The 22,894-nt window shown below is 37.3% G+C and overlaps 1 protein-coding gene across 6 annotated transcripts; it reads left to right on the top strand.

Moving 5' to 3' along the window:
- Window positions 1–1,421: 1,421 nt before the first annotated feature.
- LOC140576617 (C4b-binding protein alpha chain-like) lies at window positions 1,422–22,894 on the top strand. 6 transcript variants are annotated; one of them, XM_072696087.1, is made up of 19 exons: window positions 1,428–1,568; window positions 1,920–2,105; window positions 3,303–3,491; window positions 3,742–3,841; window positions 4,504–4,577; window positions 4,846–5,028; window positions 5,467–5,646; window positions 6,846–7,025; window positions 7,653–7,835; window positions 9,478–9,660; window positions 10,999–11,181; window positions 12,069–12,251; window positions 13,138–13,320; window positions 14,902–15,084; window positions 16,448–16,627; window positions 16,785–16,829; window positions 17,966–18,014; window positions 18,413–18,487; window positions 20,213–20,303. In XM_072696087.1, coding segments are annotated over exons 2-19 (2,412 nt in total). In that variant the 5' UTR covers window positions 1,428–1,568; window positions 1,920–2,047; the 3' UTR covers window positions 20,214–20,303. The 6 variants fall into 6 exon arrangements, with proteins under 6 accessions (XP_072552186.1, XP_072552188.1, XP_072552185.1 ...); XM_072696085.1 differs by lacking the exon at window positions 18,413–18,487 and having other exon boundaries at window positions 1,422–1,502; window positions 20,213–22,894; XM_072696084.1 differs by lacking the exon at window positions 18,413–18,487 and having other exon boundaries at window positions 20,213–22,894.

Genomic DNA, 22,894 nt, shown 5'->3' with positions numbered 1-22,894 from the left:
CTTTATGGGCTTCTTATGATCTCAATTGAATTCAATTCAATTCAATTAAAATGTATTTATATAGGCTTTTCACGACAAATGTTGTCACAAAGCAGCTTTACAGAGATCCGGGTATGAGTGAAAAACGCCCACAGATCGAGAGCAAGAAGTCTTGAGACAAACCAAGACTGAAAAGAGGAACCCGTCCTCCTTTGCTCAACACTGCATAGCAAAATGATAAGCATTATTCAATAAAACAATACTGAATTAAAAAAAAATGGTAAATGTGCTGTTAAGTCATATAGGATAAAAAAATGTGAGTTGGATGATAAAGTCTGTGCAGATGAAATATAAACATAGGATTAATAAAGATTAGACATAAGGCATAACATGATACCTAACCCTTGTGTTAAACAAGAGTTAAAGGGAGGAGGCAGAGAAGAGGAGGACACTTAATAAGGGGAAAAGAAGAGAAGGGGGACGTCCCAACTTGAACTGCTCATCACCAATATTGGATTTATTACGGAGAAGAAATTTTGTGTAGTGTGTGTGTATTTAGACATACATCCGGTTAGAGCACCGAGCTATCAATAACAGGGTTGTGGGTCGATTCCCGGGCTCGGCAAGCTGCCACTGTTGGGCCCTTGAGCAAGGCCCTTTACCCTCTCTGCTCCCCGGGCACTGGAGTTGGCTGCCCACTGCTCTGGGTGTGTGTGTGTGTGTGTACTCACTGCCCCTAGCTCACTAGTGTGTGTGCGTGTTCACTACCACAGAAGGGTTAAATGCGGAGGACACATTTCACTGTACACTGACAAATACATGCACCTTTACCTTTACCTTTTTAGATGAAGGAAAGCACAGACATGTGGGTGATGTAAAAAAAACCTTAAAAACACTGTAAACAGCAGGGAAACACCACAAAAATGATTAAAAATGTTTAAAAAAACGTTTAAAACACTGTAAACAGCAGGGAAACACCACAAAAATGATTAAAAACATTTTTAAAAATGTTAAAAACACTGTAAACAGCAGGGAAACACCACAAAAATTATTAAAAACGTAAAAAAAAAACAAAACTTAAAAACACTGTAAACAGCAGGGAAACACCACAAAAATGATTAAAAACGTTAAAAAACATTACAAACACTGTAAACACCAGAAAAACACCACAAAAATGATTAAAAATGTAAATAAAAAACCTTAAAAACACTGTAAACAGCAGTAAACACCACAAAAATGATTAAAAACGTAAAAACCCTTAAAAACACTGTAAACAGCAGTAAACACCACAAAAATGATTAAAAATGTAAATAAAAAACCTTAAAAACACTGTAAACAGCAGTAAACACCACAAAAATGATTAAAAACGTAAAAACCCTTAAAAACACTGTAAACAGCAGTAAACACCAGTGACCTCTCCGGCTGTTCGGTGTCGAGGCAGCGCTACTTTCACTTTCACTAAAGAGGCGGAGAGAGCCGCTTCACTTCCGCCTCTTTTCCTGAAAACACAACAAACCCGAGATGTAATTATGTCTGTAAAGCATTTAAAGTTCATGGGGATTTCTTAAAATAGTTCAAATAGATCAAAGGTATTTATTATATCTAGCTAATAATGTCTCCTTAGTTAGCTAGCTAGCATCGTGTTTATAAAGGGGTCGCGCTGGCTAAAGTAGCTAGCTAGTGCTAAAGCCTGCTAGTACTGCTGTTATTACTACTCATATTTCATAATTATAACTCGGGATAACGCATACGTTTCTCATATAGAAGCGTAGCACTATAATGCTATAATTATGGCTAGTTGGTTAGTTAGCTATCTAGTTACTGATTTGTATCATTAACGTTATTATTAACATTAATATTTTGTGTTGAGATGTATCTAGCTAGATTATTGGGAAATACTGAGAAGGCTGCAGCGAACCGTGTGTCCTCTCCCCTAATAGCGTTTGGTGTGTTGTGAGTGTGGGCAGAGCCTGAGAAGCGAGCACCCACTCACACAGCAGCCAGAGCTCCCTGAGCCACACAGACGACGACGGCTCGCTCGCATTTACGGTCACAGCCAGAGCTGAAGATGCTGCGCCACGTCTTCCTGCTGTTCGTTTCCCTCCTAAAGGCTGTAAACATCAGAGGTGAGGTCTGATTTGGTCCACTCTCACTGGACCACTAGCTAGCCCCCACTGTAGGCATCTCTAGGTGGTTACTGCTGTAAGGTTGGTTTCAGTTTGGTAGGTTGTAGGATGGGTTTTTGTAGAGTGAACATTAAAAAGACACTTAAATAAAAAGACAGATTATTTTTAGTTTAGTTTATAAATGTCTCTGAGTAGTTTTTCAGGTTAAATTATGATTGTTGGAGGGAGACCCTCTTTTTCAATGGTTATCTACAATATAGGAACATTACTGTGGTAAATGGGGTCAGATTTAGCTCCTGTGATGAACTCTAATAGCCTGTTTCTGTCTTTTCATTCAGGGCTGAAACGAATTTACTTATTTTTAAATAAAATAAATAATGGTAATTGGTAATATTGGTTTTGGTATGACATTACACACTGCACGGTCATCTGCATAATATTTATGCGCCTTACTGCACGTTACACTTTCACTGCTTTGTTAAATTCTTATTTCCTTATGTTTATGTATCTGTGTATATATATATATATATATATATATATATATATATATATATATATATATATATATGGGAGAATACTTTGCTCTGTACTTTGCTTTGCACTTTTCACTGTACTTGCTGTAATACATGACTTCCCTATTAATAACGTCATCTATCTTTCTAAACTCTATTTTAGGATTTCTTTGTTCGCTTTGGTATCAACATTTTACACTGGTTACAACTTTTAAACTAGCAAAATAAATAGTTCCAGGAATGATGCTACCTGTCAGAAATCAAGAAAATTGTCTCTTTACTTTTTACTTTACTGCAGATTTTACTGTTTTACTGTTTTATGAGACTGATAGTAAAGATGCAGTTCAAATAGCAGTTTAGAAAACTTTGGAAATGTTTATTTCTGTCAATTCTGTAGAATGAAAAAGTTTCATGTGAAAGAAATACTCAAGTAAATTACAGATGCTTACAAAAGTAAAACGTTAGGGTTAGTAACTTACGGTAGTGCTTTTTAAAAAGTTAGTAACTAAATTTATATCAGTGCATTTTTACTGCATTCACTTTTTCCTTCTATGTACTCGAGTATGTCTGAATGTTAATACTATTTTTGAGTAAAGTATCATGATAGAGGTGTTTAATGCGGATGTTTTGGAATTAATTCCTTCACATTCAGTTCTGGCTTGTAATCTGTGTTTTGTCTTCTCAGCTGAATGCCAGGAACCAACTTTACCAGATAACGTGATTTTGGCGGGTGATTCATACGGACAGAAGACATTCTCAAATGGATCCACTGTAAAACTGACATGTGTAGTTGGTTATAAGGCAGTTCGTTTTGCTAAGAAATCAATTCAGTGCCTTGGAGACCAGTGGACAGATCTGGAATTCCAATGCCAAAGTAATTCTGTTAAGCTTTTCTTATAAACTCTACCAGCATCCAGTGTTTTCTGTAATAACTTAGAGTTGTCAGTCGCTAAAGTTCTGCTAAACTATGTGTGAAGAAAAGATCTCACAGGTACTTGAATAAACAGGAAACATGACTACATTTGTAGTAGGTCATTATTGTGGAAAAGTGTAAAGAAATCTCAAGCAGCATCTGTCTCTTTAGGGTCTAATATGTATTTAATTGGTTTGTTATTATTTCTCAGAAAAGTCCTGTGGAGCTCTTGGTGAAATCTATAATGGGAGATATTTGTACGAAGAAGGAATCGAGTTTGGAGCGACAGTCACGGCTGAATGTAACCCAGGGTGTGTGAAATTATTATATTGATAACTGGTTTAGTTTGTCTGTATGTATGTAAATGATTTGAACTGCCATGCCATTAAAATCATATTGGTGTGGACTGATATAGTCATGTCCATTTGTATTAGGACATGGACACCATTTTTGAATTTGTTATTTATATATATATATATATATATATATATATATATATATATATATATATATATATATATATATATATATTTATTTATTTATTTATTTATTTTTTTTTTTTTTTTTTTTTACCTCTACCTGAACGATAGCTTCTACTTGTTCCTGCACTGTACACTCTGTTTACTGTTTACATGTGTCATGTTGTTTACAAAACCAGACTGGTCTAACTCAGGATACACTCTTGAACTTCCTGTTTTACTCTTCATTTGCATGCACAGCACACCGCCGCTCTACATATTTATTAATTAAGTAATATAATATAGGGATGTTACACTAAAGCTGATCCAGATAGATGTGATCCTAATGTCTACATTTTACCAGTATTTTTAAAAAATGATGATCTCAGGATTTCATATATCAGCATTGTCCTATATTCTAATATATCTCCATATGAGTGCATTCCAAATGTAAACACCAGACTTTTAATACATGTACCTATAGAATATTTTAAATACAATTTGTCTGCCTCCAGCTACCAACTTTTTGGACAAAACACCAGAATTTGCAGAGAGGGTGGTTGGAGTGGGAGAGCCCCTGTCTGTGAAGGTTTGTTATTTATTTATTGATAATTTATTTCAAACTAAAGCATGAGCCATTTATAAACATGTAGGGTGGTTCTGGTAGGTCAAAGGGATTTTGTCATTTAAACTGTCAGGAAACTGTAGGGACCTGACTGGAGGCTTAGGCCCCTCCAGGAACCCCTGTGGCTATGTCTATGGTTTGGAGCAGTGGAGCAATCTAATTTTCTTTCAAAATTCTTTATTTTCTTTAATTTGTAAAATAAAATTAACATTTGTATGTTTGTTCTATTTAGCTGTGAAATGTACAGAACCTCCCAGAATAGACAATGGAAGACTTGAAGAACCACACTACGAGGTGTATGAACATGGACAGTCAGTCTCGTACAGTTGTAATAAGGATTATAACATGATTGGAACTGCAACAATAACATGTTCCAGCAATGGACTTTTTCAGCCATCTCCTCCTCAGTGTTTAAGTAAGTTATCACATCATAAATGTTGTGTTGGAATTATTTTGCGACAACTTTAGACATTTATTTATATTATTCATATTTATACACTGTCTTAATGACATTTCTGTTCTAAACAACTTTTTTATAAATCAGATTTTTCTAAAGTAAAAATTTCCAGACTGACCGTCATCCACAACCTTTTTTTCTAAGATCTATAGGAACATCTCTGTGGTATTATGTGCTTAATTGAGCAGCCTGTTCTGCCAAGTTTAGAATGTTGAATATCAAACCACTCTGACATAGTGGCAAATGTAATGGTGACAGTTGAGATGTTTGTAAGTGTGTGCGTGTGGGTGTTGCCAGATAGCATTAAAAAGTGTTAAGGTGTTAATTGTGTAGCGATGCAAGGAGTTCAAATGTTCCTCATTCATACTGTTGATGTTCATTCTACACTTGATCCAGAAATCTCCTGTGACAGTCCATACATTCCAAATGCAATTAGAATTGAAGGAAGGTCGGCACCTTATAAATATAAATCTTTTGTCCGGTACCGGTGTGAACGTGGCTACAAAATGAATGGGCCTGATTACCTGGTCTGTGAAACTGGCGGAAACTGGAACCCACCTCCTCCAAAATGTGAAGGTAAGAATAATCAGTGTGGTTCAGTTCTCCTAAGTGTTGACTCTATCATCAGGTGATCAAGAGTTCGATTTACTAAGCGAAATGCTGTGCAGGCTGTACAACTAAATATTAAGTTAAGCGTACCATCATTTATGTCTAGGCCTGTTTCATGAGTTTATTTTGTAAAATAATTCTGTTGAAGCATGGTTAAAAAGCAATGTCTGACTTTCATTGGTAAATTTTCCTAGCATTTTATTTATTATTAATTTTGTCAGATTCAAGTTATTTCTTTGACCATTGTAGGTTTTTCTTTCATTAACCGAGGGATACCAACATTTTTGTCCACGTGTGTGTATATATGTATATATTGGCAATTCCTGAAATTAGGGAGATCATTGAGGCTATAATTGATAATCAGTGTTTTCTAAGTCATGAGTGCTTTTAATGGGATTTGTTAGGATTTCTGTTTATACTAGACATTTAGTGTAGGCTTATTCTGTTATTAGAGCTCCTGAGTTTTACATTTTGTTCAGGCTGCAGGTCCCAGTGAATACTATGTGAATGGGCTATGTGAACCGAAGTTAAGAAATTCTTGCACTTTGATCGTTTTGTCAAAATGCAACACAAATAAGTCATAAAGTCAGCTAGATTGCATTCAGAGTTTGGACAGAATTTGCAGAAATCAAATATGTAAAATGTGTTTTGGATATCAATAACTATCGAGTGAAGAAGCTAGTAGTATTAAGGCACCAGTATTAAATCAATGGAGTGTAATGGGAAGACATTGTCCTTACATATTGTGATCCACAGTATTTCAGAGCTGGTTGAGTTGTTTTACCATTGTTCAAGTCTGTATTCAGCATTTTTCATTTATTTTGGGGCTGACTATTTTGTCAGAGTACATTTTGCATTAGTTGGCTTTTATTGTTGTTAACAGTGGAGAAATAGTCAATATTTATTGTGAACTACTCTTTTGTTCACTTGTGGTGTACTTGGCATTAGTAGGTGAACCTGGCCACGGGGCGTTATGCACTTGCTGTCTGAGTACACAGTATAACATTTCAGCTAAATGTATTTCTAGCCATCTTTCAAGTCCTTGTAAACCTGTACCAGCCCTGATAGACTGTAAGGCAATCAGTGCAATGTTTCATACTTTTTGAAGATGAATTTTATGAAGCTAAATACCTGCCTGAAAAGATGTGCTTGTCTTGTGTCTTTAGTGATAACATGTCAAAAGCAGGATATAGATAATGGACAAATAAATGGCCCGCGCAAGGAGTCCTATAACTATGGAGAAGCAGTGACATATTCATGTGTGAAAGGCTTTGGACTTCAAGGAGCTTCGGAAATACGCTGTTCTGATGATGGATTTTTTCAGCCTCCTCCTCCTCGGTGTGAGGGTGAGTAATCTCATTAATATTTTGGCATCAACTTATAGAATGACTCTCAGCCAATAACTATGAGAGGTTTGAATTTAGGTTAAATATGGGGGGAAGGGCTAAAACAGTTATTTTCAAGTCAATTCCTATCAAAGACAATTATTTTGGGTGAGTGACATTAACATAAGAGATGTGGAAATGTAACATCTGTCCTGGCACCAAAGTGGTGGAACAAGCTTCTCCTGGGAGTCCGAACGGCAGAGTCGCCCGCTGTCTTCAAACACAGGCCGAAGAGCCATCTCTTCCAAAAGTACATAGGTGCAGTGTAGTGTATGTTGAGTTTTGTGGTCTCTATACTGACTTTTGTATTTAGTAGAATCTAAGCTTAGAGGTATTTTTAGGATCCTAGTTTATACAAACTAGCGAAGCGTATTTTCTGAGTAAACAGTGAAGCACTTTTGTAAGATAAATGTCTTTAAAAACAATTATTAGATACAAATAAAAAATAAACTACTAGACAAATTAGGAGATTACACATTAATATTCATGCCATAACAGTGTAACTTCTGGTGATGTTTTCATGATTCTAGATGAATTTTATGAAGCTAAATACCTGCCTGAAAAGATGTGCTTGTCTTGTGTCTTTAGTGGTAACATGTCAAAAGCAGGATATAGATAATGGACTAATTACTAATGGCCCGCGCAAGGAGTCCTATAACTATGGAGAAGCAGTGACATATTCATGTGTGAAAGGCTTTAGACTTCAAGGAGCTTCGGAAATACGCTGTTCTGATGATGGATTTTTTCAGCCTCCTCCTCCTCGGTGTGAGGGTGAGTAATCTCATAAATATTTTGGCATCAACTTATAGAATGACTCTCAGCCAATCACTATGAGAGATTTGAATTTAGGTTAAATATGGGGGGAGGGGCTAAAAAGTTATTTTCAAGTAAATTCCTATTAAAGACAATTATTTTGGGTGAGTGACATTAACATAAGAGATGTGGGAATGTAGTCCGTTATTAATAATTAATTCCATTTGTTGCATTAATCAAAGTGATGTGCCACTTACTGGACTTGCCACGTGTTAGTTCAGGTTCAGCTGAGGCAGGTCACCTGTTTTAAGGGAAGGTCAGATCTGAGGGAAGCCAAACTACATGTTGACAAGCCCCAAAGCTTCTGGGAGAATGTCCTATGGACAGATGAGACAAAAATTGAACTTTTTGCCAAGGCATATCAGCTCTGTGTTCACGGACGGAAAAATAAATCGTATCAAGAAAAGAACACTATTTTACAAAATAGCGCAGAGGTCTCATTAACAGTTACAGAACTCGTTTGATTGCAGTGATTGCCTCAAAAGGCTGTACAACTAAATATTAAGTTAAGCGTACCATCATTTCTGTCTAGGCCTGTTTCATGAGTTTATTTTTTAAAATAATTCTGTTGAAGCATGGTTAAAAAGCAATGTCTGACTTTCATTGGTTAATTTTCCTAGCATTTTATTTATTATTAATTTTGTCAGATTCAAGTTATTTCTGTGACCATTGTAGGTTTCTCTTTCATTAACCGAGGGATACCAACATTTTTGTCCACGTGTGTGTATATATGTATATATTGGCAATTCCTGAAATTAGGGAGATCATTGAGGCTATAATTGATAATCAGTGTTTTCTAAGTCATGAGTGCTTTTAATGGGATTTGTTAGGATTTCTGTTTATACTAGACATTTAGTGTAGGCTTATTCTGTTATTAGAGCTCCTGAGTTTTGCATTTTGTTCAGGCTGCAGGTCCCAGTGAATACTATGTGAATGGGCTATGTGAACCGAAGTTACGAAATTCTTGCACTTTGATCGTTTTGTCAAAATGCAACACAAATAAGTCATAAAGTCAGCTAGATTGCATTCAGAGTTTGCTAGAATGCAAGCTCAATTTTGGACAGAATTTGCAGAAATCAAATATGTAAAATGTGTTTTGGATATCAATAACTATCGAGTGAAGAAGCTAGTAGTATTAAGGCACCAGTATTAAATCAATGGAGTGTAATGGGAAGACATTGTCCTTACATATTGTGATCCACAGTATTTCAGAGCTGGTTGAGTTGTTTTACCATTGTTCAAGTCTGTATTCAGCATTTTTCATTTATTTTGGGGCTGACTATTTTGTCAGAGTACATTTTGCATTAGTTGGCTTTTATTGTTTGCTAACAGTGGAGAAATAGTCAATATTTATTGTGAACTACTCTTTTGTTCACTTGTGGTGTACTTGGCATTAGTAGGTGAACCTGGCCACGGGGCGTTATGCACTTGCTGTCTGAGTACACAGTATAACATTTCAGCTAAATGTATTTCTAGCCATCTTTCAAGTCATTGTCAACCTGTAACAGCCCTGATAGACTGTAAGGCAATCAGTGCAATGTTTCATACTTTTTAAAGATGAATTCCTACCTGACAAAATGTGCTTTTCATGTGTCTTCAGTGGTGACGTGCCCAAAACCTTCTGATATATATAATGGAAAATTTAATGACCCACCCAAGGAGTCCTATAACTATAGAGAAGCAGTGACATACTTTTGTGAGGAAGGCTTTAGACTTCAAGGTGCAGCGAAAATCTACTGTTCTGATGATGGAATTTTTCAACCTCCTCCTCCTCAGTGTGAGGGTGAGTGTAATATTTTGGCATCTACTCATAGAATGACTCTCAATCAATCACATTCGGAGGTTGGAACTAACTATGGTATACATGAGCGCCAGCTTGTGTTAAATATGGGAGTTGGAAGTGTTGCCATAGCCAGCTTTGCAATTGGAGTTACAAATATTGCACAGACAGTGGTCAATATCAAGTTTTGAAAAATGTAACCACACTTGAGATCAGTGATTTGTTGATTTCTAGGTAGTAAGTAGCTAATTCGGCTGGCACCCTCAAAAGTACAGGTTTCGAAACCCAACCTTATGTGCCACCCAATCAACCTGCCATGTGTCAGATTGAGCTGAGGCAGGTTTTGGCAGGTTTGAGCAATTATTCATGTGTGAAAGGCTTTAGACTTCAAGGAGCTTCGGAAATACACTGTTCTGATGATGAATTTTTTCAACCTCCTCCTCCTCAGTGTGAGGGTGAGTGATCTAATTAATATTTTGGCATCAACTTATAGAATGACTCTCAGCCAATAACTATGAGAGATTTGAATTTAGGTTAAATATGGGGGGAGGGGCTAAAAAGTTATTTTCAAGTCAATTCCTATCAAAGACAATTATTTTGGGTGAGTGACATTAACATAAGAGATGTGGGAATGTAGTCTGTTATTAATAATTAATTCCATTTGTTGCATTAATCAAAGTGATGTGCCACTTACTGGACTTGCCACGTGTTAGTTCAGGTTCAGCTGAGGCAGGTCACCTGTTTTAAGGGAAGGTCAGATCTGAGGAAAACAAGCATTTACTGTAAAACACAACACAGGTTTAATTGTAGTCTCCCTCAGTAAAGCTCTCAAAGCTCTTCAAGCTTCAATTACGACTTGGCTTGAACTGCCATTCTTTAAGATCTATGGAAGACAAACATCTGTCCTGGCACCAAAGTGTTGGAACAAGCTTCCCCTGGGAGTCAGAACGGCAGAGTCGCCCGCTGTCTTCAAACACAGGCCGAAGAGCCATCTCTTCCAAAAGTACATAGGTGGAGTGTAGTGTATGTTGAGTATTGTGGTCTCCATACTGACTTTTGTATTTAGTAGTATCTAAGCTTAGAGGTATCTTTAGGATCCTAGTTTATACAAACTAGCGAAGCGTATTTTCTGAGTAAACAGTGAAGCACTTTTGTAAGATAAATGTCTTTAAAAACAATTATTAGATACAAATAAAAAATAAACTACTAGACAAATGAGGAGATTACACATTAATATTCATGCCATAACAGTGTAACTTCTGGTGATGTTTTCATGATTCTAGATGGATTTTATGAAGCTAAATACCTGCCTGAAAAGATGTGCTTGTCTTGTGTCTTTAGTGGTAACATGTCAAAAGCAGGATATAGATAATGGACTAATTACTAATGGCCCGCGCAAGGAGTCCTATAACTATGGAGAAGCAGTGACATATTCATGTGTGAAAGGCTTTAGACTTCAAGGAGCTTCGGAAATACGCTGTTCTGATGATGGATTTTTTCAGCCTCCTCCTCCTCAGTGTGAGGGTGAGTGATCTAATTAATATTTTGGCATCAACTTATAGAATGACTCTCAGCCAATCACTATGAGAGATTTGAATTTAGGTTAAATATGGGGGGAGGGGCTAAAACAGTTATTTTCAAGTCAATTCCTATCAAAGACAATTATTTTGGGTGAGTGACATTAACATAAGAGATGTGGGAATGTAGTCCGTTGTTAATAATTAATTCCATTTGTTGCATTAATCAAAGTGATGTGCCACTTACTGGACTTGCCACGTGTTAGTTCAGGTTCAGCTGAGGCAGGTCACCTGTTTTAAGGGAAGGTCAGATCTGAGGAAAACAAGCATTTACTGTAAAACACAACACAGGTTTAATTGTAGTCTCCCTCAGTAAAGCTCTCAAAGCTCTTCAAGCTTCAATTACGACTTGGCTTGAACTGCCATTCTTTAAGATCTATGGAAGACAAACATCTGTCCTGGCACCAAAGTGTTGGAACAAGCTTCCCCTGGGAGTCAGAACGGCAGAGTCGCCCGCTGTCTTCAAACACAGGCCGAAGAGCCATCTCTTCCAAAAGTACATAGGTGCAGTGTAGTGTATGTTGAGTATTGTGGTCTCCATACTGACTTTTGTATTTAGTAGAATCTAAGCTTAGAGGTATCTTTAGGATCCTAGTTTATACAAACTAGCGAAGTGTATTTTCTGAGTAAACAGTGAAGCACTTTTGTAAGATAAATGTCTTTAAAAACAATTATTAGATACAAATAAAAAATAAACTACTAGACAAATGAGGAGATTACACATTAATATTCATGCCATAACAGTGTAACTTCTGGTGATGTTTTCATGATTCTAGATGAATTTTATGAAGCTAAATACCTGCCTGAAAAGATGTGCTTGTCTTGTGTCTTTAGTGGTAACATGTCAAAAGCAGGATATAGATAATGGACTAATTACTAATGGCCCGCGCAAGGAGTCCTATAACTATGGAGAAGCAGTGACATATTCATGTGTGAAAGGCTTTAGACTTCAAGGAGCTTCGGAAATACGCTGTTCTGATGATGGATTTTTTCAGCCTCCTCCTCCTCAGTGTGAGGGTGAGTGATCTAATTAATATTTTGGCATCAACTCATAGAATGACTCTCAGCCAATCACTATGAGAGATTTGAATTTAGGTTAAATATGGGGGAGGGGCTAAAAAGTTATTTTCAAGTCAATTCCTATTAAAGACAATTATTTTGGGTGAGTGACATTAACATAAGAGATGTGGGAATGTAGTTCGTTATTAATAATTAATTCCATTTGTTGCATTAATCAAAGTGATGTGCCACTTACTGGACTTGCCACGTGTTAGTTTAGGTTCAGCTGAGGCAGGTCACCTGTTTTAAGGGAAAGTCAGATCTGAGGAAAACAAGCATTTACTGTAAAACACAGCTCAGTTTTAAGTGTAGTTTCCCTCAGTAAAGCTCTCAAAGCTCTTCAAGCTTCAATTACGACTTGGCTTGAACTGCCATTCTTTAAGATCTATGGAAGACAAACATCTGTCCTGGCACCAAAGTGTTGGAACAAGCTTCTCCTGGGAGTCCGAACGGCAGAGTCGCCCGCTGTCTTCAAACACAGGCCGAAGAGCCATCTCTTCCAAAAGTACATAGGTGCAGTGTAGTGTATGTTGAGTTTTGTGGTCTCCATACTGACTTTTGTATTTAGTAGAATCTAAGCTTAGAGGTATTTTTAGGATCCTAGTTTATACAAACTAGCTAAGCAAATTTCTTTGAGTAAACAGTGAAGCACTTTTGTAAGATAAATGTCTTTAAAAACAATTATTAGATACAAATAAAAAATAAACTACTAGACAAATGAGGAGATTACACATTAATATTCATGCCATAACATTGTAAATTCTGGTGATGTTTTCATGATTCTAGATAAATTTTATGAAGCTAAATACCTGCCTGAAAAGATGTGCTTGTCTTGTGTCTTTAGTGGTAACATGTCAAAAGCAGGATATAGATAATGGACTAATTACTAATGGCCCGCGCAAGGAGTCCTATAACTATGGAGAAGCAGTGACATATTCATGTGTGAAAGGCTTTAGACTTCAAGGAGCTTCGGAAATACGCTGTTCTGATGATGGATTTTTTCACCCTCCTCCTCCTCAGTGTGAGGGTGAGTGATCTAATTAATATTTTGGCATCAACTTATAGAATGACTCTCAGCCAATCACTATGAGAGGTTTGAATTTAGATTAAATATGGGGGGAGGGGCTAAAAAAGTTATTTTCAAGTAAATTCCTATTAAAGACAATTATTTTGGGTGAGTGACATTAACATAAGAGATGTGGGAATGTAGTTCGTTATTAATAATTAATTCCATTTGTTGCATTAATCAAAGTGATGTGCCACTTACTGGACTTGCCACGTGTTAGTTTAGGTTCAGCTGAGGCAGGTCACCTGTTTTAAGGGATGGTCAGATCTGAAGGAAGCAAGCTTTTTCTGTAAAACACAGCTCAGTTTTAAGTGTAGTTTCCCTCAGTAAAGCTCTCAAAGCACTTCAAGCTTCAATTACAACTTGGCTTGAACTGCCAGCCTTTAAGATCTATGGAAGAGTGAATTTTTGAATTTAGTATAATCTAAACTTAGAGGTATCATTAGGATCCTAGTCTACACAAAGTAAACACGTGGACAAAATTGTTGGTATCCCTTGGTTAATAAAAGAAAAACCCACAATGATCACAGAAATAACTTGAAATCTGACAAAAGTAATAATAAATAAAAAGTTTATGAAAATTAACCGATGAAAGTCAGACATTGCTATTCAACCATGCTTCAACAAATTTATTAAAAAAAATAAACTCATTAAACAGGCATGGACAGAAATGATGGTACCATTGACATAATATTTTGTTGCACAGCCTTTTGAGGCAATCACTGCAATCAAACGATTCCTCTAACTGTTAATGAGACTTCTGCACCTCTCAGCAGGTATTTTGGCCCTCTCCTCGTGAGCAAACTGCTTCAGTTGTCTCAGGTTTGAAGGTTCCCTTTTTCCAGACTGCATGTTTCCGCTCTTTCCAAAAACGCTCAATAGGATTTAGGTCAGGGCTCATAGAAGGCCACTTCTTGGGTGTTTTTAGCTGTGTGTTTTGGGTCATTATCCTGTTGCAAGACTCATGACCTGAGACTGAGACCAAGCTTTCTGACATTGGGCAGCACATTTCTCTCTAGAATCCCTTGATAGTCTTGAGATTTCATTGTACCCTGCACAGATTCAAGACACCCTGTGCCATATGCAGCAAAGCAGTCCCAGAACATAACAGAGCCTCCTCCATGTTTCACAGTAGGGACAGTGTTCTTTTCTTGATATGCTTAATTTTTCCATCCGTGAACAAAAAGATGATACAAGGGGTATCATCATTTTTGTCCAGGCCTGTTTAATAAGTTTACTTTTTAAAATAATTCTGTTGAAGCATGGTTCAAAATCAATGTCGGATTTTAATTTGTTAATTTTCATAGAATTTTTATTTATTATTACTTTTGTCAGATTTTCTGAGTAAACAGTGTACACTTTTCTAAGCTTAATACCTTTAATAAAATTAGATACAAAAAAAATAAATACATACTAGACAAATGAGGAGATTACACATTAATATTCATGCCGTAACAGTGTAACATGATGTTTTCATGATTCTAAATTGTTTTTATGAGCTAAATACCTGGCTGAAAAGATGTGCTTGTCTTGTGTCTTTAGTGGTAACATGTCAAAAGCAGGATTTAGATAATGGACTAATTACTAATGGCCCGCGCAAGGAGTCCTATAACTATGGAGAAGCAGTGACATACTCTTGTAAGGAAGGCTTTAGACTTCAAGGAGCTTCGGAAATACACTGTTCTGATTATGGAATTTTTCAACCTCCTCCTCCTTGGTGTGAGGGTGAGTAATCTCATGAATATTTTGGCCTCTACTCAAAGAATGACTCTTAGCTAATCACTCTAGGAGGTTGGAACTAACTGTGGTATACATTTGTGCTCTTTAATGGGGGAGGGGGGGTTGAAGTCTATTCCCATCAAAAAACAAATTTGAGTGGAAAGATGGTGCTCTATTATCTCAGCACTATTAAATCAATGTTGGTCAGCATGGGCGTTGGTCAGCTAGTGTGGTGGAGCTGGGGACCCAGCATTTTTTCTCCGAGCAGGTCGGCTGCCTGTCAGTGCCACATTGGCAGCAGTTCGAAAAGAGGCTGTAGTTGGCTTTGCATTTATCAGAGAAGACATGTTAAGTCTGTACACTCCTAGTGTTAAGTGCATTGCTAGTGCTAGAGAGAGTTATGATAGAGTGAGGTACTTGGTAGTACTACATTAAGAGAAAATGGGGGGAAATTATTCAACATTCAAGATTGCAGGGGAAAGATTATCTGGTCTGTAATGAAAATGGATGGAATCCACCTCTGTGCATCAGCAAGATCATTCTTGCGTTATAAAAATGCATTATACCCTACCTAATCCAGATATGTTCAGTGTTTGGGCAGGCAGAAACCAGGAAAGCATAGGCTAAATTAGAACTACGCAAAATAGTGAGACAAACCTTAAGAACACACACAAAGTCAAGGCCCAGATGTGAAAAGTCTAGAGGGGAATCTGAACTTAATACAAAACTAGACAATGGAAGTACTAAGGCAGAACTGAAGGACAAAGGCAGTGCTAATGCTGAGCAAAAGGACAAAGGCAGTGCTAATGCTGAGCTAAAGGACAAATGCACTTCTAATGCTAAGCTAAAGGCAAGAAACACATTTACATTTACATTTACGGCATTTAGCTGACGCTCTTCTCCAAAACGACTTACAAGGTTACTCGTATTACAGATGTGGGCCAATGTAGTGTTAGGAGTCTTGCCCAAGGACTCTTATTGGTGTAGCGCAGCACAGTCACCCACACTGGGAATCGAACCCCAGTCACTTATTGGTAGATAGTGGTGTTATCTGTTGCGCCACACCAACCACACACAATACAATAACCAGAAGATGATGATGATGATGACTGTGTTTTAATTACAGTTTAAAGGAGTTTCATGTGTTTCCATGAAACCAGGGCCCAGTTAATATACATTAACGGTCACATGTTGGTCAGAGACTTTTCTTCAACAATGGCAGCATTAATGGGCCTTAAACTCATGCTGAAAATATTTACCAACAGAATAACACTATTTCAGCTCTTATGTGTGTATGAAGGTGTGGTATCTTGATGCAGTAAAACATCCAAGTATCTCCCTGACAAAACTGTAATTCTTATCTTCTCAGAGGTGACGTGTACAGCACCCCCTGCTATAGATAATGGACAGTTTGATCCACTCCAGAAACTATATGAATATGGACAAACAGTGACCTACTCTTGTACAATAGGCTTCAGTCTTGATGGAGCTTCCACCATAAACTGTTCTCTTGATGGAACTTTTTATCCGTCTCCTCCTCAGTGCGTGGGTGAGTGATCTCATTAATATTTTGTTCAGATAGGTTTAGTGTAGGCGATCATATAATTATGTAATGTAATATGTCCCCAAACATCACAGGTATATGACAGTAACTACAGACTAATAGAAAATGTCTATAAAATATAATGAACTTTGCTTTTTTATAGATTATTTGAAGAATGCCATGGTAGTTTCCTTGTGTCTTGTTTCTCGTAAGTATTACACTCAACTGACACATTGGGGCAAGTGTTAAACTGACTGATCAGCCCCATATGCCCAACATACATATTTAATAAATCTAATATATATTCTATTCTATTCTATTCTATTATATTATATTATATTATATTATATTATATTATATATATCTTCAATAAGTGGTGTTTCAGTGGTACTGAAAGTTCCAGAATGTCTTTTAATTTGCCATGGGCTCATAACTCCCTGTTTGTGATCATGATTGACTATAGCTGGTAGCTTTAGCTAAACAGGAAGGAAGACCAAAAGGAGTATGACCAAACCTGTCACCCCCAGCTGAAAGGAAAATACTTTGTATGGTCAGGAACAGCTATCAAGGCTCAAAACTATCAAAGCCCAGGCCTATCATGAACTGGAAATGGCTAGAATACCAGTGTTACTCTCCGCAGTAAGATTACATTTATATTACCATTGATTAAGAGGCTGCTGTCCAAGAAAGAAGCCCCTGAATCCAAAATCAGCACCTTTAGATATAACTGAAGTTGTTGGAGGGTTGTGGTATCATAACACTCTGGCTGTTTTGCTGCCAGTGGATCTTGTACATTGCACTACGTGGATGGAAAAACCAGGAAGGAGGACTACCTGAGAATTCTTCAGCATAACCTCAAACCATCAGCTAGACGGTTGAAACTGGGACACAATTCGGTGTACCAATGACCCCCAAAACATATTAAAGATGGTTGTGGAATGGATAAAGCAGATTATGCATTTAATGGATAAAGCTAACATTATGCATTTAAAATGGCCTTTGCATTTTTGGTCCTGGCCTCAACCCTCTCCGAAATATGTGTGCTTTGCTTGTCTGTGTCGTTAAAATAACTTCTATTATGTCTCATGTACAATTTCACGTGACCCTGCATGGTAAGGGATGGAACTAACAGAGGAACTGTTGGAATTAGACACTGGAGATGGGCTGTTTGTCACTGAAACATGTGGGGATAGGTGGAGCTATGCATCATACTGCAACCGGCCAGCAGAGACACTAGAACTTTTGAGAGACGTTGCGCTGTCCAGTTTTAATAGAAACATTTAGTGGGACTTGTTTACTCTCACAAACATGCTTATAAAAAAAGTTTCTGTTTCTGTCATGCAGTGATTCTGGCACTGGTGATTGTGGTGTTTCTGGTGAAGAAAAAGAAATCGTAAGTAACTCCACTCAGTATATGGGAATAAATGACAATTATTTTCTGCATAAACTAATGCCTGCATTAGTCACCTTTAGTCAAATCCTATTCATGATCCATTGCTTTACTGACATACTGCTTGCAGCTTGTTTAAGCTATAATAAGTATCTCTTTGACTATGTATGAGCACTAATGCCTATTTTACACTCATTGCTCCATGAAGCTGCTATGAACTGAATGCCATGCAAACATCACACACACAGACGCCTGTAGAACACCAATGCTGCTCTTGTGCTGCCTTCTTTTCTGAAGTTGACCTGGGTGATTTGGTTTGATCAGAGAAGTGGGCTGAGATTAAGTGTGCTTAGGTGTTTAGCCATGCTCAAAGTGACCAGTGCTGGACTTCTGGCTTGCAGATCTGCACGTGTTAACTCTGGAAAGGTGACACTAAAAATTGAAGAGGGCAAGCCACTATCACCCTCAGTATCCTGGTAAGACTAATGAATGCCTCTCAGCTTCTTTATTGAATAAAAGGAATCTGTTGACCCCACTTATTTAGTTTCTTGAGTGTAAAGGAAATTCTGTATGAGTTTGTTAGCAGCTCGTCTTGCTACGCATAATACTGTTACAGATGAGCATCATAGAAAGCTAGCATGTAGACTACATAATTGTGAAAAATGCCTCTGCATGTCGGCCTCTTTTCGTCACGAAAGTATTATTTCTACATGTGTTGCTTCCAATCACAATCAGCCTGTAGCAAAAAGCGGCAATTTCTGGGTCCAAGCACAATAAGGCATGATGGCCCCACATAGGGCCTTTTTGTGAGCAGAAGATAAGTGGAAGTCAAGAGTTTTGAAAACGGACCTCATTTGTTGAGTGTTGATGAGTGTTGTTCAAAGAGCATGTCTATAGAGGGTCATATAACTTCTGTTTTACAGAAAATAATGGCACTAATATTTTTAATGAATTAGGAAGCTCAGAATCTTTGAATCAAAGCTTCAGTAAAGTACTGTTAGGTAAAATATTGCAATAACTGCAATAAACAAACCATTTCAGAGTGGTCACAAATGGTCTCAAATGCAATGCTAACTTAGAAGTGGTGACAAAACAAAAGAATGTTGAGTTGATGATTTTTTATATTATTTCTTTAAGTCATGACTGAGCAGCAAAAGGTTTAATATGTTTCCAAACTTCACACACACAGTTTTAATGGGTGTTATATTAAGGCATATTGTAATAGAAATGTGGAATTTCATCATTTGTTTTAGTGCCTCTCAAACACAACACCCAAAACAACAAACACGAATAGCATTTAATATAACAGTCAATATATATTTATATATATAAATGTATATTAGTTCTGTCAACATTATCACACATGATTAATCTGCAAACTTTAAAACACGTTAGCCTTTTTTTTTTTTTTTGCAAATGAATTATCTTGCCAAGTTTGGCCACCACTTCCTTCCGTAGGTCACTCTCTTTACAGAGCCTAAAGATATATTAGCAGTTCTATTTAGCTATGTAAACACAGTGTCGCTACTGTTGAGCTCAGAGGATTGATTACACTTTATTAATGATGAAATATGGATTAAATCTCACAAGTTACTCTCATTCATCTTACACTCCTTCATCTCACTCTCACACACACAGAGCTGTTCTCTTTAAGCTCTTGGCTTAATCCAGCCCAATGACTGATCATCCATTTATCTAGCATTTAAGCATTTTCTCTATTAAAGCTTCTTTGTCCGAGCTTCCTTGTGTTCATGGCTAACATTCTCAAAACTACACTGAGATATTATATATTATATGGCCCAAGGACGTGCTAGCTATAATTTTAATTTGTCATTAATCAGAATTAATCACAGAATATTGGGACCAGGGACGGAAGCAGCTTAAAGGGAACTGTGCTACATGAGCGTAGATTTGTAATCCTTTACAGCCTATATTCTGATACTGCTCTGCCATGCTATTGTGTTGCTGTACTAAACAATAATGGAAGTCAGTACCTTCCTACTTAAGAGACTTAGTGATGGTTGTCCCTGAAAACCTTAGAATCCACCCTGTCCAAGAGCTTTAATCTGCATCAGGCCTGCTTCATCTGCCTTCCCTGCTTCATGCATCTAATGTACTGTAAACTTCAGTTAGACACTACTCAACAGATTCTGGTTAGTCTCACTTTTGAAACTTTCCTATTTTTCTGTAATGTTTTCTAGATCGGAGAGCTATTCCCTGGCCATGGTGAACTCCACGAAGGATTATTCAAATAATTGCCCTGATGCGCATGCTGAATGTTAATCATGGACACCCCACGGCTTCAGCCTGAACCCTCTTTAGTTCATTCAAATACTCAGAGACTTTTCTTCATGAAGGTATGCATTAACTGAACAACATGATGTACTGAATGATATTTGGCTTAAAGTTGTACATCATGTTCACATTAAGGTCATTATGTTCTACACCGTTATGACAAAAACTGTGTTGATGTAATACAGTGATGTTGATGTAAAACATTTGGGCACCCCTGGTAACAAAATATTTTGTTGAGTGAGTAGATCATGAGCAAAGGCACAGAGTTAAAGATAAAACATTATTTTCAACATTGCAAGCAAAATATATGTATTACAATCCTAGAGTGAAAAGGGGAAGAAGCACCAAGCATAAGGTTGGCAATCCCCAGACATTTGAACTCTTATCACTTTAACAAGGTCTTTAGACCTTAATTAGCTTTTTAGAGCTATGGTGTGTTCAGAATCTTTATTAGTGAAGGCTAGGTGATGCACATTTCAAAGCTTTAGAAATACTCCAAATCCTCCAAACTTGTCCCAACTGCCTAGAACTTTGAAAATCAAAATAATTGATGCCCAAAAGAACAGAAGAAAGCTGTAAGGAGACAGCAAAGTGTTTTCAAATTGAAGAAAACATCACACCAAAAGAAAAAGCCAAAGAAGTAAAGAGGATGGCTTTTACAGCAGGTTCCCCAAATGTTTGCTGTGGGGCATCTAATGCACTGCCACTATGGCCCGGAGGTCGCAAGTTTGAATCCAGAGACCCAAGCTTGCTTTGAGTCCAAGAGAGCACAATTGGTACTTTTAAACCTTAAAGTGATGTTGGCCGGCACAGGTGTTCTGTTTGTGAGTTGGTGAGACAGAGCTGGGGACATATCGCTTGGCGCTTTTCTCTGAGCATGTCGGCTGTCTGGCAAGTTGGAAAAAGAGGCAGTGGTTGGTTTTGCATGTATCAGAGGACCTTATCCTCCTAGTGTCGGGAGCATTGCTAGTACTAGGGGGAGTTACAAACAGGTGGGTTTATTGGCAGTACCAAATTGGGAGAAAATGGGTAAAGTTTGACAAAACAAAACAAAAAAAGAAAGTATGATATTTAACTTTGTGCTTCTTGAAAATGAGGTCATATTTAATTGCTGTATGTTCACAATAACAGACATTTTAACCACTGGTGCCCAAACTTTTGCATGCTGCTGTATATTTTGTTTTTTGTGGAAATATACAAATGTACTCAATTTAGTCCATTATTTTTTGCAGTGGTGCTGAACTTTAAGACTCTCACTGATGCTGTATTTTAACGGAGGTTAAGACTAGTGCCTCAGGTGTTGTTGTATATTATGTTATATATTACTGTCCTTTAGAAAGGATATGGTTAATCTGTAAAAAAAAAAAGGGGGGGAGCCATTTAGAGTGGTTAGGTGTGATATGCTGTGTTAGAATTGGTCCCAGTAGTGGCGATGGGAACCAGACATCCAAAGAGTTTGATGACATTTGGCAGTGCCGGCCAGCATTCCTCTAGAGTGGTGTGGGGAGAAAGTGCCACTCTCTATATTTATATATAGAATGTTTTTGCCTTTTTTTCTCACCACCACTTTTAACAGTGGGTAGAAACGCTTTAATTTAGATTAATTCGACACCCTGTTAATGTTCTGCAATTTTTAATAACATTTCTATTGTTCAGTGTTATTTAGTAGAACCTGTATATTCCAAATTACTTTTGAAGCTCTGATTGCAGTGGACTAAGGCCACTATGATCCGAGGATTGCTAGTTAGAATCCTGGGTCACTCTGTTTGCCATCAGCAGCCGGAGTCAGAGAGAGCACAATTGGCCTTGCTCTCTAAGGGGTGGTTTGATGGAATTTCCTCCCCACATCACTCCTACTGTGATGTTGTTTAGCACTGGTGCCTGTTAGCTGTTGTATCGGAACTGGGGAGCCCCACCTACCTCCAAGTGTGTTAGCTACCTAGCATTGCTGCATCAGCGGCAGTTGGAAAATTGCATTGTTTGTAGTGTCAGAATTTCATGAAAAGTAGACTGTAAGACATGCTACTAAATGTCCCCAGATGTTCCACATTGATGTCCATTGAAGGTTGAGAATATTATTCTTAATCATTTTAATTTGCCATTTGGTGGGTTGACGGTAAATGTATGTGAATGGCTTTGCACAAAAAAAACCACACACACACAGTCTGTTCTATCAGCAAATTACTACGTTAAGTCTAAATTGTTTAGGTAAACTAGTACATTTAAGGTCAGACAGAACTGTGTACTATGTACTATGTGCCTATTTGCAATCTGCCCAAGGCTGGCTATACTAAGCACTTTAAAATAGGAGTAGTTTCTGCTTCTGTGGAATAATATTGAGCAGAATGCAGTCTGTATTTTTGTAATGTGTTATTCTTTCTTAACATAGAAAGAGATCACCCTCATGCAGTATTAAACCTATAAATAATATATAATTATATACTGTCATAGAGAAGTTATGATGTGGAGTATGTATAAGGTGCAGGCATCTCTCATGCTTTCTAAAAGGAGCTGTTGTCATTCTTAGCTTGTATTTTGAATGTTTTATGTTCATACTTGAGTGAATTAAAGATGATTTCCCTAATGCA

This window comes from Salminus brasiliensis, chromosome 14 (genome assembly GCF_030463535.1).
Source record: "Salminus brasiliensis chromosome 14, fSalBra1.hap2, whole genome shotgun sequence".
Classification (NCBI taxonomy): Eukaryota; Metazoa; Chordata; class Actinopteri; order Characiformes; family Bryconidae; genus Salminus; species Salminus brasiliensis.
This window is presented reverse-complemented; position numbering and strand designations above follow the sequence as displayed.